General features: G+C 45.4%; 1 protein-coding gene across 1 annotated transcript; it reads right to left on the reverse strand.

Moving 5' to 3' along the window:
* Positions 1–613: 613 nt before the first annotated feature.
* Positions 614–14295, reverse strand: MYMK (myomaker, myoblast fusion factor). The gene is made up of 5 exons (XM_024212333.2): positions 14020–14295; positions 11146–11260; positions 6727–6875; positions 4527–4643; positions 614–1437 (listed from the first exon to the last, which is right to left on the reverse strand). Exons 1-5 carry the CDS (start codon positions 14152–14154, stop codon positions 1291–1293), a joined length of 663 nt encoding a protein of 220 aa, XP_024068101.1. The 5' UTR covers positions 14155–14295; the 3' UTR covers positions 614–1290.
* Positions 14296–16766: the final 2471 nt, after the last annotated feature.

The following is a 16766-nucleotide window of genomic DNA, read 5'->3' on the forward strand; positions in this document are numbered from 1 at the left end:
CAAAACTGCCATTGACTTTGCCGAGCAGTTTGGCTGAGTGAGGAGTGAGTCTGAGCGAAGCCAGAGCATCGGGGGTTTGCTCAGTATTTGCAAGAGCTCCAGGCACCAGCTGAGAGAGTCGACGGGAGAACAAAGACCTGGAGGCTCTGTGCATCAGAGTTCCAAGCTACGCTACCCATGCCCCTCCCCGGAACCCTGCCAGTGCCTCCGCAGGACCTTCAGAGCAGCAGGCTGGATTCAGATCCTCTCCCATCTAAGGTGTATGTAGCCTCAGATTTCAGCCGGCCTCCTTGGTCATTCAGGGCCCTGGCCTTTGGGCCAATAGTCATGCTGCTCTTTACATCTGGGACAGTCTCTCTTTGTCCTCTCTCGTCCTTCACATTCCTCTTCAGTCAATTCCTCACAAACCTTCCCCTCACCCCTTCTGCACAGTTGTCTTCTCCTGTGTTTGTCAGGGATCCTGTCTCCTCTCTCTGTGTAAGGTGCCCTGTACATTCGTGGCTCTCTCTAAACATCTAATCATGACATTAAGGCTAGGGTAGTGGTGTGACCCTCAACTCTGGTATCTGCTCTGTACCCAAATCACAGTGTTAAAGGTTCAGTTGGGCCAGACTTACAAAATCAACATGTTAAACATATAATGTTAAGACAAGCTGTAAATAAAATAGTAAATTTCTAGCAAAAATACAGGCTCTGTTATTTCAGTGTTACAAAAAGCAAAAACCCACTCAGGCTTAGCAAACTCACACTTGCAAGTGTGCAAAGTGCAACATTAACGCTCATTTCCAAAGGCAAACGAAATGTGATGCCCCATAGGGAGATGTGGCCCACCGAACTCTCTGGGGGAGGCAAAGACCTGCTGGATTTACTCAGTAGCCAATGGACAGGATCACTTGCCAGCCAGGACTTCTCTAAGGTAGACAAAAGTTTCTCTTTGGGGAATATACACACAGTTACGGAGAAAGTTATCAGCTGGCTACATGGGCACATGGAAGCCTCTGGTATGAATGATGGCCAAGAGACAAGGCCTTTCAGGTTGAATAGGACCAGTTTTGTTCATCAGCAAATTAAAAATTTATAACAACCTGCATTTTGGTGTGGGGGGGGTGGCAGTGGAATTCTTTTCCACCGTAGGAAAAAAAGTTTCACAGCTGGCAGCTTGTTTCTGGTCACGATCCCGACTGGAATAAAGAGCGAGTGCTGCATAACTTTCATACGGTCCTTCAAGGTGGTGAACAGGTGCATGTTGAGATACAGACGCCCCAGTCTCCAGGCAGGGGGAGAATCTTATCACACGCAGCAGCAGAGAGTGGAGCAGTCCAGTTTGGCGGGGTTTCCTGCATTCCCTGCCTTCTTGTTCACCTTGGGCAGCAACAGGACAAAGGACATGGCCAAGGCACAATGGTAGAAGCTATGCACATAGGTGTAATCCCACTCCTGCAACCAAAGAGACCGTCAGTGAGAGTTTCCACTGCTGGAGGATTTGGGTCCTCTCTGGGTTCAAGATTTTCACATCTCTGAAATTTTAGTATATTTCGTAAACACCCAGGACAGATTTAATCCCATGGTTCTCTGCCCTGGGACCCCATTCAGCCTTTTTTCCTTCACTCAGTGCTTTGCTATTTGAAATTCAAGCTGTGCTGCTTAGTTGCGATTGGTCAAATAAATCACATGGTGTTATTTCTGTTCCCTGACTGGATGAGCAATGCTCTTATAGGGCCTGATCCAAAACCCATTGAAGTCAGCAGCAGTCTTTCCATTGACTTCAGTGGACTTTGGATCAGACCCATCAGCAGATTTCTGGTGTGAATGCCTGCTGCAGGAACCAGATTTAAAATGAGTTCTCTGCCACTGTACTACATTTAGCTCTCTGCTGATGCTTGGATGTGCATGCTGAAAGGTTGCACTCTGAGGGCCACTCATGCTAGTAAAGGCCAGTCACATGGATGCTCACAGAAAGGGAAAACAAAAGAGAGGTGGACTGTTTGTGGCACGTTTTGCTGAGCTCTGGCTGGCTGTTGCTGCTTGAGCCTCCTGTGTGGGAAGCTCTGGAGATGTGCCGTGTGCAGTGTCACAGAGATACCAGTATGGCTTGAGGCTCTGAGATTAAGAGACCATGGGATAGCATCTAGCAACTCACTATCAACGCCTTTTGAATCATCCTAACGGCCAGAAATTGCAGTACCTCTCACCTAAGATGGCACAGCCACCTTCAACTGCTTTGGTATGCCTGAACTTAGACCCAGTATTGGCCAATCCCCACAGACATGGAATATGCCCTCATGAGGCTGGTTTCTGGTGTAATTTCACCCTTATGGTGTGAACATATTTGCTACTCGTGGTCTCCCACAAAGGAGCTGTGTCCAAATAGGCTCACAACTACCTGACCCAGTGTGGTTTGCCTCCGTAACAAGACCAAGTTTCCAAAAGAGATTGGCTTCTATTTTGGCCAGGATGAATGCAGAGGACTTTTGAAAATGGGACCTTTATTCAGGTGCCTCAACGAGAGCACCGAGCTCTTTGGAAAATCTCGCCCTTCGAGGAGCATCACTGAGAAATGCTCTGTGTACACGGCCTACCCGTCCCCTCTTCTTTCACCATGTTACAGGCCATCTGGGCAACACTGGCCACGCCCACCACCCCAGGAATGAGATCCTGAGACCTCTGCCTCCCTTCAGTGTTGAAAAAGGGCTTCCAGCCTTAAACGGGCAATGGTGGAAAAGTAAAGTGGATTTAACGCCGGCAGATTTGCACATTTCCCTGCTCTTGAATGAAGTGTTTCATTACAGTGCTTAGGAGAAGCTCAAGCAGAAGGAAGGAGGAGATTGTGGATGGGGGGGAGGGGAATTTGTGCTAAGTGACACTTTTACGTTCTGCTAGAAGTTGCAATTACTTAAAGCTTTGAAAAATAATCCTCTGGCATCCCTGTGAAGTCGTATCGATTTGCTCCCAATGCACAAAATGGCAGTAACACAACAGCTGAACACAGGCTCAGCTAGAGGCTGTGTCAAGAGTGTTATCTTATTCCTCTCCCTTTCCTTCATGGACATTGGTGACGTGGGGCCTTCTATACAGGAAAAGAGTATAGTCTACTGGTTACAACAGAAGATTTAGGGCCCAATCCAATGCCCATTGGAGTCAATCAGCGTCCTTCCACTGAGTTCAGTGGACAATGGATCAGGCCCTTCATCAGAACTCCTGGGTTCTGTTCCTCACTCTGACACTGATGTGTTTTGACCTTTGGCTCAATCACACATGGCCAGATTTTCAAGAGGCCCCCCCCACCGGAGAAAATTGTGAGCTGTCCACAGACAACTGGAAAAAGAGGCAAAAAATCTTTATCAACTAAATTATTCGCTGTCAATTCTTTGCCCAACTCTGGTTACAATTAATAGATAGAGGCCTGCGCAGATACAAAATTTGTATCCACATCCGATCTGCAATCTGCAAACATAGTCCATGGATATCCGTGGCTATAAAGCGGATATCTTCAGATTTGCAGGGCTCTATTGATAGACCAGTTTTTCTCCTTTCAAAGCTGTTCAATGCACTGGGTTGAAGGCATTCCCGTGGGGAGCTGCGTGAGAGGGTGGCATGCCCACAGTGAGAAGCCGTCAGTTTAAATAGTTTTGTTAGCACCTCTAGCAGAGCTTCCCCGGGCGTGGTGGTGCAGTGAGTTAGGGCACGAAGGGTTGGATCCATGAAGGGATTTAGGCGTTGCAATACGCAGTGTCGCAGAGCCCACCTTTTAGATGCTTAGAAAACAGCACTGCGATCCACAAAGCCTGAGTGAGGCACCTAGGAGCCAATAAAATGCATGGGGAAGATAGGGGCCTTAGAATGCAATCCACAAAAGCCAACGCGCCAGGTGGGGAGCTGCCTAAGCTAGCCAATGGGAGATACCGACAAGGAAGGGAATTGAACCTGGGTCTCTGACAGTCCAGGTGAGCACTCTAACTGCTGGGTAGTGGCCCCACCCCTTCCTCCTTCAGCAGGGTTTCGTATGGGGCCCAATCCATTACGTGGCCTCTGCGTATGTCTACTGGATCGGGCCCCACACACGATTAAGGCAGATGAATACCCAGCTTCCCCTGGTTCGTGAGTTGCTCTGGGGCTTAGGCGGGAGATAGGTCTCCAGACGCTTAGGGTGAGGCAGCCACACACACATTCAGAGGCAGTAACATGGGCACCAAGGGACCTTTCACCTGACACTTAGGTGCCGAGTGAGTTTGGGGGCGTACAGGGTTTGGCGGGAGTCTTGGGGATCGCAGGGAGCCAAAACAGGGATGTAGGCACCTAAACCACCACTCAGCACAGTGTCTGCTCAGGTGAGCCTCTGGCAGTGGTTTTTATATGTGAAAAAGACACCTGTCCGCTGGCACCTGGACTAAGCTAAGACCCGCTGACTAGGCAATAATTTTAGATGAATTCTGGCCTGGGCTGTATTTGAGCCAGAGATCCTCTTACCCTGGGAATATCCTTCACACCCTGTCATTATCACCGTAATTTATTGTGCAAACAGGTACCTCAAAAAAGAATCTCAGCATGAGTGCTAACGCCCCAAAGCAGAAGCCTGGGCCTATCTGTTGCGTGTAGACGCTCTTGTCTGGGTAGAGGCCTCTCTTCTCTTTCATCTTCTGCAGCTGGAAGGGAACAGAAAGCATGTGAAGCCCTTTCAGCCCACGTTCAGTGTCATCGTTCAGCTTCTGAAAGATCCCATGCAAGTAAAAAGCAAACCAAGCAAAGCTTCTGATCGTGACTGGCTGGTGGGTTACTCTCTTTGATCCTAAAGCTCTTAATGCCTGGGACCAGACCAGAGGTTCACTTGAGCAGAGACTATGCCGGATAGTGGACAAAAATGTCCTCTGATTAAAACACCAATCCACGTATTCATTTGTGATCGAAAACAGGATTTTAAAGCCAGCTCTTTGGAGCTGAGAGGTCCCCAGTGCCCTGGAGATTTCTGCCAGAGGCACTGACTATAATTTGGGCTTTAGAAAGTGAACAGGATAACTGAGAAGCAGGCATCCCATCCTCGTATGCAACTGCCCAGAGGAGTGCCATATATTATTCTAATGCCAGGATATTCTTCATCATTCTCTTTTCATGGGTCTTTCACTGCCGGGCAGGTGGGTCAACGGACTCCATATGTCCATGTCCCATCTTCATGGTGGCCAATTCATTGAATAGCTTCCCGCCATGAAGATTGAACGTGGACATATGGAGTCTGCTGACACACCTGCCAGGCAGTGAAAGACCCATGAAAAGAGAATGATGAAGAATATCCAACATGGCACCTGTAAGAGAGACGTGTTTGGTTTGAAGTTTTCACAGGACCATGGGGAATGAGGCAGTCTGGGTGAAGGGCCATCTTTATCTCGAAGGTATGTTGGTTTTTCAGGGTTGGGGTGTGAGGCCTCTAAAATGTGCATGGAGAACAGTACGCTGGGGATGGGTGAGCCATGAGATTTCTCTGGGTTGGGCAGGAGGCTGGTCTTGTGTTTAAGGCAGTGGACTGGGATTCAGGAGATCTAGGTTCAATTCCCATCTCTGTCACAGACTCCCTGTATGACCTTGGGCCAGTTACTTAGTCCTCTCTGTGCTTCAATTCCCATCTGCAAAATGGGGCTGGCTGCTGCATGTCTAACTGTAAGTCTTTGGGCCAGGGACTATGTGTTTGCATTGTACAGTACCTAGTACAATGCGACTCTGATCTTTGTTGTGGCTTCTAGGGGCTCTACAGTAATACAATAAATACTAATAAAGGCGTATTAGCTCTCTGCAGGGTTTTAGGTGAAGGTTAGTGACATTATTAACTTGGGACCTGGCTCACTGAATTTCCCATGATGCTTGATGCTTACACAATCTATGTTCTATCAACTTTACTCACACACACTCACTCTCTCTCTCTAATAACTCTGCATCCGACGAAATGGGTATTCACCCACGAAAGCTCATGCTCCAATACGTCTGTTAGTCTATAAGGTGCCACAGGACTCTTTGCTGCTTTTACAGATCCAGACTAACACGGCTACCCCTCTGATATCTAATAATTCTGACACTCTCTCTAATAAATCTGACCTGTGGCAACCTATGTTTTGCGGCATGATATGCCCTTTGGAAGCCCACTGTTTTCTAGTTACCCCCAGAAGTTGGAAACCACGTGGTGTAGCCTTAAAACAGAATCAGGCCTGTGTTTGTTCAACCAGAATTATGGCTCTGCGGTACCACCTGTTTTTATGCAAATCTTCCATTGATTTCAGGGCAATTCACCAGACCACACGACCTCCTGGTTATTGTAAAAACTCCATGAATATATTCTTGATGACTAGAAACATAAGAACATGAGATCCGCTAGAGTGGCTCAGACCACTCAAATCTGGCAATTATCACAAAAGCTTTTTGCTACTTGTCCGCTTTCCGTTTTCATTGAACAAGAAAAGTTATTTATTCGTCTCCTAGAATAACTCCATTTCCCTTCTGAATCCAGCCCCAGTGTCATAATGCACAGCAGACTTTGGTTTAGAAAAGAAAATTATTCCCCCTGCAGTGTCTTCTCTGTAGCTTGAAAGCTTTACTGGGAAATTCCCAATCTGTTCTTTGATGGTAGCCTGAGAGGTGGGTACAAGCAGAACTCAGGGCTTATGTGGGACTGATGTGGTGGATAGAACTCGGCAGCTCTCTGTCCAGAAGTGACTTTTAGCCCATGTAAAGTAGCCAGCTTACCCATTTCACGGTTATCACAAGGACGGCCGTCCCGATTGGTCCCGAGTAGACGCCATATCCCCATCGGTCATGGTAAATCCTCACGGCTATAGTGAGCACGCCGAACATCACAAAAGTCGATCTTTTAGGCTCATCGAACTCTGCCAGAGCTGCAAGGCACAAACCAAAGTGAGGATCAGAGCATCTAATCTTCCATTGCTTTGATTTTCCTCCAGATACTTGGTGTTTCAACAGCACCTTCCATCCAAGGGTTCACTTTGGGCTAAACATGGCTGACGGAAGCCCTGAGAATTTGACCCTAACCCCACCACATCTCTATTAGGTTGGTATTATTATACAGTGCATGGGGAAAGTGAAGTATAGAGCGGCAAAGTGGCTTGCCCAAGGATGGGCAGGAAATCTCTGCCAGAGTTGGGAGTAGATCCCAGATCTCCTGACTCCCAGGCTCTCTGAGGGGGAAAAAAAAGGTAATTGAATGTCTCATGAAAATGTTCTACTCAGCAGTTCATTTCCTTCCTTCCTTCTCAACTGAGGCCGGCTTTAGTCAGAGGTGAGAGAATCACCTACAGTGCCGCATCTAAGATAGCATCGAAGAGCACTGAGATCACCAGAGCTACTTGCCTCCAGGCAAGCAGGGGTTAAGGGGAGGTTAGCAGAACACCTGCAGGAGACACTGCGAAGCTTTTGCACAGAGAGTGAGATTCTAGCTGCAGACAGGGCTTTGGTGCACATTTTGGTGCAATGGGGACATACTGAGATTCCTAAATGTATCTTACACAGGGGACACCAACTGCTGTCCAAGAGGATGGTGATCAATTGTTCTCCACGTCCGTTGAAGGTAGGACGAGAAGTAATGGGCTTAATTTGCAGCAGGGGGGATTTAGGTTAGATAGTAGGAAAAACTATCTAACTTCAAGGGTAGTTAAGCTCTGGAACAGGCTTTCAAAGGAGGTGGTAGAATCGCTTCCATCGGAGGTTTTTAAGAACAACTGTAAAATGGAGCGATCTAAGACCAGCTAGTTCTAAAGCACCTGGCCCTCTCTGCACGCAGAACAAACAGGGCTAGGAATATTCATCCAGTCTGATGGCCCACTCAATGCTTTATAATATTTCACGTGGCGGCTTTCCCAGCTGACAAACTGCCCAGGATCGGATCAGTTAGCACTGTGTAGCTGGCTACCTCCTTCCCCCAAGTCATCAATTACAGACCGAGAGAAGCAGTAGGAAGCTGGCCTCTGACATTTTCTGCTTGTCTGTCAAAACAATTAAGGTTTGGAACGGCACAAGACTGCATTGTATTGTACTGGGCAGTGGCACAAAGGGAATATTTCCCATTGTCACACATGGTGGCATGACATAATTGTGATTATTATTAATTATTTGTATTACTGTGCTGCCTAGGGGCCTGAGTCATAAGCTAGGACCTTATTGTGCAAGGTGCTGTACAAACACAGACCCACTAACAATATTAGCCACGACGATAATTTCTTCCCAGTAAAGTGCTATGAGGAGATCCAACTGCAGAAATCTTGTTAATAGTTTAGGCAGAACTTGGGCCCATCTAGTTCTTTAGTACCCTAGCGTGAGACAGGCCTTGCTGTGTTATCTGTAGGGAATATAAACTGCACGATTATTTCAGACCCACGGCTGGGCAGACAAGCGCTCACATGGCTCAGAGGTCTCGTGTGGGGGGCTTTCCAAGGCACCTTTGCAGAAAGAGACGAAGGGTAAAACTTTTCAAATGTCTCAGAGATATAGGATCCTAAGTTCCATTTTCATAAGTGATGCAGGCACTCAAGAGCCTGCGTCTCATTGAAAGTCAAAGGGATTTAGGCTCTTAAGGGATTCAGTCCCTTTTGAAAATGGAAATTAGGCTTCTAAATCAATTAGAGTGGCCAAATTTACTGACCCTCCGAGACACATACAATAATCTTCAGAAGTTCAAGAGCCACAAGACATGCACAACCAGCCCCAGGGGGTGGCACCTGCCGGGGCCTGGGGCTTCTGCCCCGATGGCCACCTGCGGGGCTAAAGCGATTAGACACCCCTCCATGCAGGGCAGAAGCCCCGAGCCCCCCCCCCCCCCCCCCCCCCGCCCGGTAGGCAGAGAATGGGGGTGTGTGGAGGGGGAGCTCCGCGAGCCGGACTTTAACTGAATGCGGCTCACGAGCCACAGTTTGGCCCTGCCTGACTTAGACACTTTTGAAAGATTAAGATTTCCAAAGATGATGGTGAATTTAGCCACACTGCTCCCATTAATTTCAGTGGGCCTTGTGTCGCTAAATTCCCCTAGTTGACTTTGCAAGTGCCAACCAAACTCTAGAGGTTTCAGGGGGTGGTGGTTGATTTCACTTTCCCAGGAGATCCTGGGGAACGACGTAATATTCAGTTTTCCAGGCGGACACGCCAAGGCACTTGAGACAATTGAGCCAGTGGTTCAGCCGTGGTAGGATCTCTAGCTTCCTCCTTATTCTCTTCCCTTTGAGCCCTCCGCCCTAACGACTTTGCACCATCTTCTACATGTGATCCTATAGGACTATTCTGGCCCTGTCCACCCTAAGATCTGAATCCTGCTAACTAGCTCTGGATGCAGCGTAAGCTGCACAGACACCTGCTTGAAGTTTGGAACCTTGAAGTCGCCAATGCAAATAAATTATTAGAGGCTTTTGTTTAGCACAGAATCAGGTAATAACTGATTAAAAGTTATGGCTCCCAGTGGGCTCCATGCGTTTCCAGCTTACCCAGCTGTGTTATGGCTGTCCTGGATTTGCATTCCAGGAAACATGCCCAAGGGTCTGGACGTACGCACATGTGTGTTCAATCTTTACAAGCAACACGGTGAAAAGCTATCCCGCATTTCAGTCACCACACCTTCTATGTCCTTGGATCACATTTTTACAGGGATAAATGTCCGCATTTTAATTTGTTTCCCTGCTGGTCAATAGTTTAAACCTCTTAGTTCTGATTTTTTTGTAAAATTCAATAATAAAACAATCAAGTTCAACCTAGCTGCAACCAGCCAAGATATATAGATTAAATCTCACTTACCTTCAAATTGCTATAGTCTAGTGGAGAGTGGCCCTGGAATCTTATTTGCCTATTTTTTTAAAGTCATCACTATGGAGAGTTCAAACATGATGGATAGACTAGGAACCAACTGAACCCTTCCCTTGATACTCCAACTGTTGTTGAGCTCAACTATATTTATGATTAACTTTTCCCACACTCATTTTAACATACAGAAGGTTTATCATGTTCCTTGTTGTGGGGTGAAGTACCTCCTGTCCCCCTCTTCTGTGTAAATGCTGCATAAGCTCTGGATTCCCTGGCCTTGAAAGGCCATGGAAAGCAGGGATTGGCCAAGTCATCCTTCCATCAAAAGAGACCAGAGAGGTGGGGATAAAATGGTCTCAAGGCACGTTGGGAATGTGACTGTGTAAACTCTCACTTGAGCATTGGGAAGGTTGGTAGAGTTGAGTGATTTGTCAATCGTTCATGTGAATCAAGGTAGAGAGTATATATTCTAGAGCTGGTTGGAATTTTTTGAATGAAACATGTTTTTGTTGAAAACTGGCCTTTTTGCCAAAATCAGAAATTCTTGTGAAAAAGTTTTTTCAAATTATGTGTGGACAGTATCGGAGAGGGAAAATTTTGTCTTTTGTTTTTCTTCATTTTTTGTTCTTTTTTTTTTTTTTTGCCCTTTCTTTTCCCTTTATGGAAAAAGGAAAAATAAAGCAGGGAAATGGGAAACATGGGGGGAAAAGGAAAAAATGAAAACGCTCAAAACCCATAGATTTTAAATAAAAAAGGGTAACGAGGTATTTTTTCCATTTCCCAACACGCTCTGATATTTCCTCACAGCCAAAATCAGCCCCTGACAAACCAGGGGGATTTATTTGTTAGAAGAAATTAGTTTTGATTTGCTTATGTGTGTTTGCCAGAGTTTGAAGAAATGAGCCCTGGCATAAAAAGATGTGCTTAGGAGTTGATAATGGTGGTGGACATCCATCTGTGGGCTTCTTGGCTTCCAGGGCAAGGAGTGTGGTACAAATACCTAAACAGACCTGTCAAGAATCAGTGCTTGTCTCCAGATCCAGAGCTTTTCCAGCCACTCTTTAGGACAGGTACTGTCTATTTGTTCGGAGTTTGTACAGCACCTAGCACAATGGGACTCTGACCTGTGATAATAGGCCTGAGGCCCTAGCACAATTCAAATCATAGGAATCCACAGCTTGGGTTGGGTTTCGTAAGGGAACATCTCAAAGTTGGGTCTGATAGTCGGGGGTCAGAGGAGACAGCATCTCTCTCATGACTGAAGCACACTAACCAGTGTGACACAGACACCAACAAGTCCTGTACCTAAGACACCAACCCACAAATATTGCAACATGTTAAGAACCGATAAAGACTCTTGCTTACCCATCAGTGATACCCAAATGGACAAAGCCGTCCCGTAGATGCTGAAATACTCCAGGATATCATATCGCATGAAACACAGCACTGACAAACCAGGTCCATCACATGCATGGTAAATCTATTAAAAAGGATAATACAAAGGCACGTTACAAATGAAAACATGACCATTAAATTCGTTAGTTTCCATTGTATCTTTGCTCCTTATCAAGCCATAAAGTCTTGATTGAAAGCCCGCTGAAGAAAAAAGGAGATCCCTTTGATTTCAATAGGTACTGGATCAACCTTAAGGGTATGTCTGACACTGCAACTAGAGGTGTGGCTGCAGTATGTGTAGACATACCTGAACTAGCTAACTCGAATAACAATAGTAATGAAGCCGCAGCAGCGTAGGCTAGCTGCTCAGATACATAGCCAGGGTCTTGGGCAGGCTTGAACAGCCCAGATCAAATGTCTACACGTGTTGCAGTCACATCTCTGATTACAAAGTAGACATACAGTAAGTCAGCGGTCCAGTCAGGACCAGAACCCAGGAGTCCTGATTACAGCTGGGTGATTAATTCAATAACTGATTCAAGAAATGTTGCCTTTATTCCTGTTTGCGAGTTGCCTGTAGACAAGCATCCTTTTCGCTAATGAATTCATTGTGAAAAATCGTTTGCTGAAAGTCTTGGTCTGCAGCTGATCTGTGAACAGCTCATTGCCGGAATCTGTGATTGATGATCAAGGTGTTTTGAATGGAGACACAGATTACATGGTGAGCTTCCTTTCCCTAACTCTCGGGATCATGTTTCCGGTGTGAATGAATTCAAAATGGGTTTTCTGGGTGAAATTCTTCCACAGGCAGGGATCAGCCCACAACTGAGCCTAAATGGGATTTACACTTTGTGCTGTTTCGCCGTATAAGGGTGAGTTTCAACCTCTGCAGCATTCCCTTAAAATTCACTGGTTCAGTGGACATTCCTGCCCGTAAACTCATTCGCTACAATATTTGCAAAATGTTTTCATACACAATTGATGAGCACAGGCAAAGGAAATTCACTGGAAAAATCAAAGGCATATTTGTGGGAATTCTTTTGTCGTAAGTATTTGCCTAGCTCTAGTTTCTTCCTCTGACAACTAGACTCCACTAGGTCCCCTCTCCTGATTTGGTTTCTTACCCATTTGGCAACAAATAGACCTTAAACCATGCTTGCTGGCGTTTCTCTCTGGGGATCCCAATATCGTTTACGGTGAGAATTGCTGCAAGTTCTTCAGCCCGTTCTCTTTTCTATGACAGCTTTTGCCATTGAGATAACTTCCCCCCCTGCTTGGTGCTGGGCTTTGAGAAGGCTGGAGATGGGGAGGAGAGAGCTGGAGAGAGCATTTCTGGCTGAAGTAGAAGCACTTGTCTAAGATGGACAGATGCTTTCACTGGTCTGAAGAATTTCCTGTGGGGGAGTCCGAGTGGGACTATACAATGCAGCAGCAGCTGCAACACTGCATTGCTTGTCCTGACATACTCTGACAGCCCTGGCAGCTGTCTCCCTTTTCTTACACTTTAATATTTTGCATCTTCAGATTATTCTCTATGGGCCCAATCCACCTCCTATTGAAGTCCTTGGCAAGTTTTCTATTGGCTTCAGTGGGAGTTGTAATAGGTCCTAAAATGGTGCCGAATGTGTTTACGTGGCCTGGTATAGTTTTATTAGCCAGTCTGGTAGGTTTTTAGATGCTAGTAGGATTTTTTCCCCCTGTTAACAAGGCTGGCCTTTATAGTGAGGGATGAGCGTGGTCCTGCGGATGGAGCATTGGATTGTGCATCTGGAGACATGTGTGCTACTCCCAGCTCTGCCACCGATGTACTTTGATGATGCTGGGTATGTCACTTAACCTTCCTGTGCCTGCGTTTCCCTACATCTGTAACATGGGCGTAACGATTCTTACTTGCCATTATAAAGCGCTTTGAAATCTATGATTAAAAAGGCTAAATATTATATTAGTTCAGTTATTGGGCATGGTGGAAGAAATCCAGTTCTGTTCAGGTTCTTATACCATGCTCATCCCCATGGTCTCTTAAAGGTAACTATGTCGATGATGCGAATGCTATTTTGTATAGTGAAGCAGTGTGTGTATATAATAATAGAGTGAACAGTTGTGCAAAGTCCTACTCACCTGCATGACTAGAGCAAGTGAATTCATTATTTCTGTGTGCTCATGTGAACAAAATAGCTTTCTTACCCCCATTATTATCATGGGAAGGGAGGGCAAATAGGTTTTCAGTCTAAGCTGGTACAATTTCAAGACTGTTCTGCCAGATGGAAGGTTAATAATAATCTTTCTTGATAACTCTGTGGCATTTCCCTCAATCTTTCCTCTGCTACTCCATAAATCCCCCCCTTTTCCAGCGTTAATTTACACCATAATTCAGCTACTGTAAAATCAATAATTCCACCGCATGCTTTTGTCTAAAATTACAAAACATCAGCTTACTTTAAATACAGTTTAAAACCAAAATACAGGATGGCCACTTACTAACTGTAACGGACAAACTGACAGACACTACCACACCCTAAATGTGCCGTTACGATAAAGGATTCAAATATATTTCCCTATGATCACTGCTCTGTGTTACCATAAACTGAAGAATCTCATTCAGGATACTCAGGGCAATACACAGTGGGAAATGCATCCAATAGTGGATATTTTTCAGATACGCAATACGTTATGTTCCCTCCCAGTGTATGGTGTTTTCATAAGATTCCCATTAGTATTTCATAAGATTCCTGTTTGTTTGTTTTTAAATCTTTCAGCCCACTCGTATGTTTGTTTCCCAATGGAGACTGCAGAAAAGGGGTAAAATAGGACATTGCCAATGAAACAAACAGAAGGAATTCTTACCGCAACAAAGAACATAGTGAAGAAATAAACCATAGCTTCCATGTGGAATCTTCGCTTGGCTGCAATGCTGATGGTCGGGAGGAAGACCAGGCTGCTGATTGTTGGGAGAAGAAGCTTGGCAACTAATGAACCCATTGGGGGATGGGTGAAAATCACAGGAAAACTCGGAGGAATATTATTATTTAGAGGAATAAAACCTTTAAAAAAATCAGTAACAAAGCTGGTTAGAGAGGACTCAGAAGGACAGCATGGAGCAGCTCTAAGTGGGACTACAGAGTGTTGTGGAAACAGCTGTGGCAAGTGTGCTTTAAAATTTAAATGCCCTGATGCTGGGTTCGTTCTAGGTGATGTCAGCAGATGACACGTGCCAGCAGCTGAAGGGGAAGATGGCACAGCTGCTGACGGCTTGCCCTTTAAATGGTCTTCACATTCTTTCTTTCTTTCTTTTTTTTTTTAACATTCCTGAAACGCATTGGAGCTCAATGGGGACAAATGCCCTGTACCACCAAGCAAAACACCCTTTGACACGTCTCACTCTTGCCCAGCATTTTTGTAAACAGGCTGTTATGGTGTCAAGAGAGAAGCAACATATATGGGTCAAGTTTTGTTCCCACTGACAGTAGCAGAGTGTACATATGTGTATTGGAAAGGAGAATAGGCCTCATTTGGGCCAGTTAGTGACATGGATTACATGCTGGCACAAGAGGGTAAGGGGGCATAGGAATTCGGTTGTACCCACGCATGGGCCACGTGGACTTTGAATCCAGGAGCCCAGAAGTAAGCAGACTGCAGGCTTGCTTTTCTCCACCACCTCCCAGTTTGGCCGGGAATGGATGGATTAGCTCCACCTCCTCAACTCATTGGCCAGGCAGCGGTGTCAGCCTATGTGTACTGTATGTGCTGCTGGGATAGCCCAAGAGTAAATTACTCCCTGCTGCAGCTAGGAGGAAGCAAAGGAAGAATTCTGACTCAGAGGGGTGTCAGGGAGTCACAGTGCCCCCCCAGGGCTACTCTTAAAGTGGTGTTAGAACGGGTTGAAAATGTATTAAATAAACAAAAAATATTAACAAAGAGTCCTGTGGCACCTTATAGACTAACAGACGTATTATGCGTCTGACGAAGTGGGTATTCACCCACGAAAGCTTATGCTCCAATACGTCTGTTAGTCTATAAGGTGCCACAGGACTCTTTGTTGCTTTTTACAGATCCAGACTAACACGGCTACCCCTCTGATACAAAAAATATTGTTCGTTGTCACTTTGTGGATTTTTTAGGTTTTCCATCATTTTTGTTATTGAAAACTGAAAAAGCATGATTTTTGGTTTTCAAATAAACAAACCAATTTTTTTTTGACAAAAATGAAAAGTTTGGTGAGAAAATTTCCATTAGCTCAAAAAGCCATTTTTCCATTAAAAAAAAAAAAAAGTTTTAAAGAAAAAATTGGGACCAGCTCTGGGAGGTGCGGTTTACATGCCACCCGCCGCTCTAGCCCGTTGCGTGTTAACATTCTGAGTAGTTTTCCATAGAAACCACTTACTTTAAAAGTATGGGTCACTTTACTCAATCTTAGTAGTACTTGTGTTCAGTTGAAATCATTGGACTGCTCTTGGAGTCAGGTAGAACTTGACAGAAGAAAGAGTGGCCAAACTTGGCCCTATGAGATGGCAACAGACCAACTGTTTGTATTGCTTCTATCTGACCTTAAAATCTATGAACCTTAAATGTACGCGGTCTGTGGAAAAACAATACACAGGAGTGTTTTTGTTGCTGACGTACAGCTTGTGTCCTTTTACTTATCTGAAGCTATTTAAGTTCCAGACTTAACAGTGGCCATAAGGGTGTGGACTTCCCTATGATCCACCACCTAGAAAAGAACATACCAGCCGTAAAGTCTCCTTCATTATTTTCTGCAACAAGCAGAGACCTATGATTGGCTGTAATCCTTCCATAATTTCTCAGGTAGGGTGTTAAGGCACACTAGTCATTCAATGGGAAAACCACACAGGATTCCAACAGGTAACAATCCGTTACATGTTCTTGTCTTGTCGTTTGTGTGTTCTGACCCAGTTCAGATTCATCCTGTTTCTTAGTAATGCCCTAAAGCTTTGCACCGTGGATCATATAGCATCTTAACTGCTGTCGATCTGTCTTAAATAGTGAAGCAGTAGAACTTTTCTGAAGGTAAAGAACTTCACCGGATCCCGGTGTGTTGAATAAAGCTGTATGAAAGGAAACCAAAAGCCAAGCAAACATTGTGCTGCTAATCTACTCAGTGGCCTCTCTCGTTTATTATGGCTTTTTATTATAGCCCTGTGGCTCCCCTCCTAGCTTAATATCTTTTCCTTGGAACCTTGGAGAGATTCTCAGCATCTTTTCAGTCCAGCTGTTCTTGTGAAGCAGGGAATAGGAATGTAATGCTTGAGCAATAGTCCCTGTGGTTGTGGGCTCAAGTAGAAGATTGTGGGTCACGCTATGAGCTACCGTCTGTTCCTTGTACCGATAGGACAGGCTCGTTATCTCCCTGGAAGAGATCTCGCTGAAAGGGATGCTTGGAATGAGAGCCTTCTCTCTAAAACAATTTAGCCATGGTGGAAGGGGGGAGCTCGTCAGTTTGGATTAATGCGTTCGCCTGCCCGCTTTGGAGGTCTATGTCCAAATCCTTTCTTAGGTTACAAGTGGAATGAGTTTGCTGGGTTTCATCCCAGTCCCCTCTTTGTTTGCATCACAGTAACCACCATCCAGCTTAT

The sequence above is a fragment of the Terrapene carolina genome, unplaced genomic scaffold (genome assembly GCF_002925995.2).
Source record: "Terrapene carolina triunguis isolate 2854851 unplaced genomic scaffold, T_m_triunguis-2.0 Scaffold238, whole genome shotgun sequence".
Lineage (NCBI taxonomy): Eukaryota > Metazoa > Chordata > Testudines > Emydidae > Terrapene > Terrapene triunguis.

Coding starts and splice junctions, on each gene's coding strand:
- MYMK (XM_024212333.2), bottom strand. CDS start 14,154: ATGGGTTCATTAGTTGCCAAGCTTCTTCTCCCAACAATCAGCAGCCTG. Junction 11,261..14,019: donor TCACTATGTTCTTTGTTGCG/GTAAGAATTCCT, acceptor CCTTTTTAATAG/ATTTACCATGCATGTGATGG. Junction 6,876..11,145: donor CATTTGGGTATCACTGATGG/GTAAGCAAGAGT, acceptor TGTGCCTTGCAG/CTCTGGCAGAGTTCGATGAG.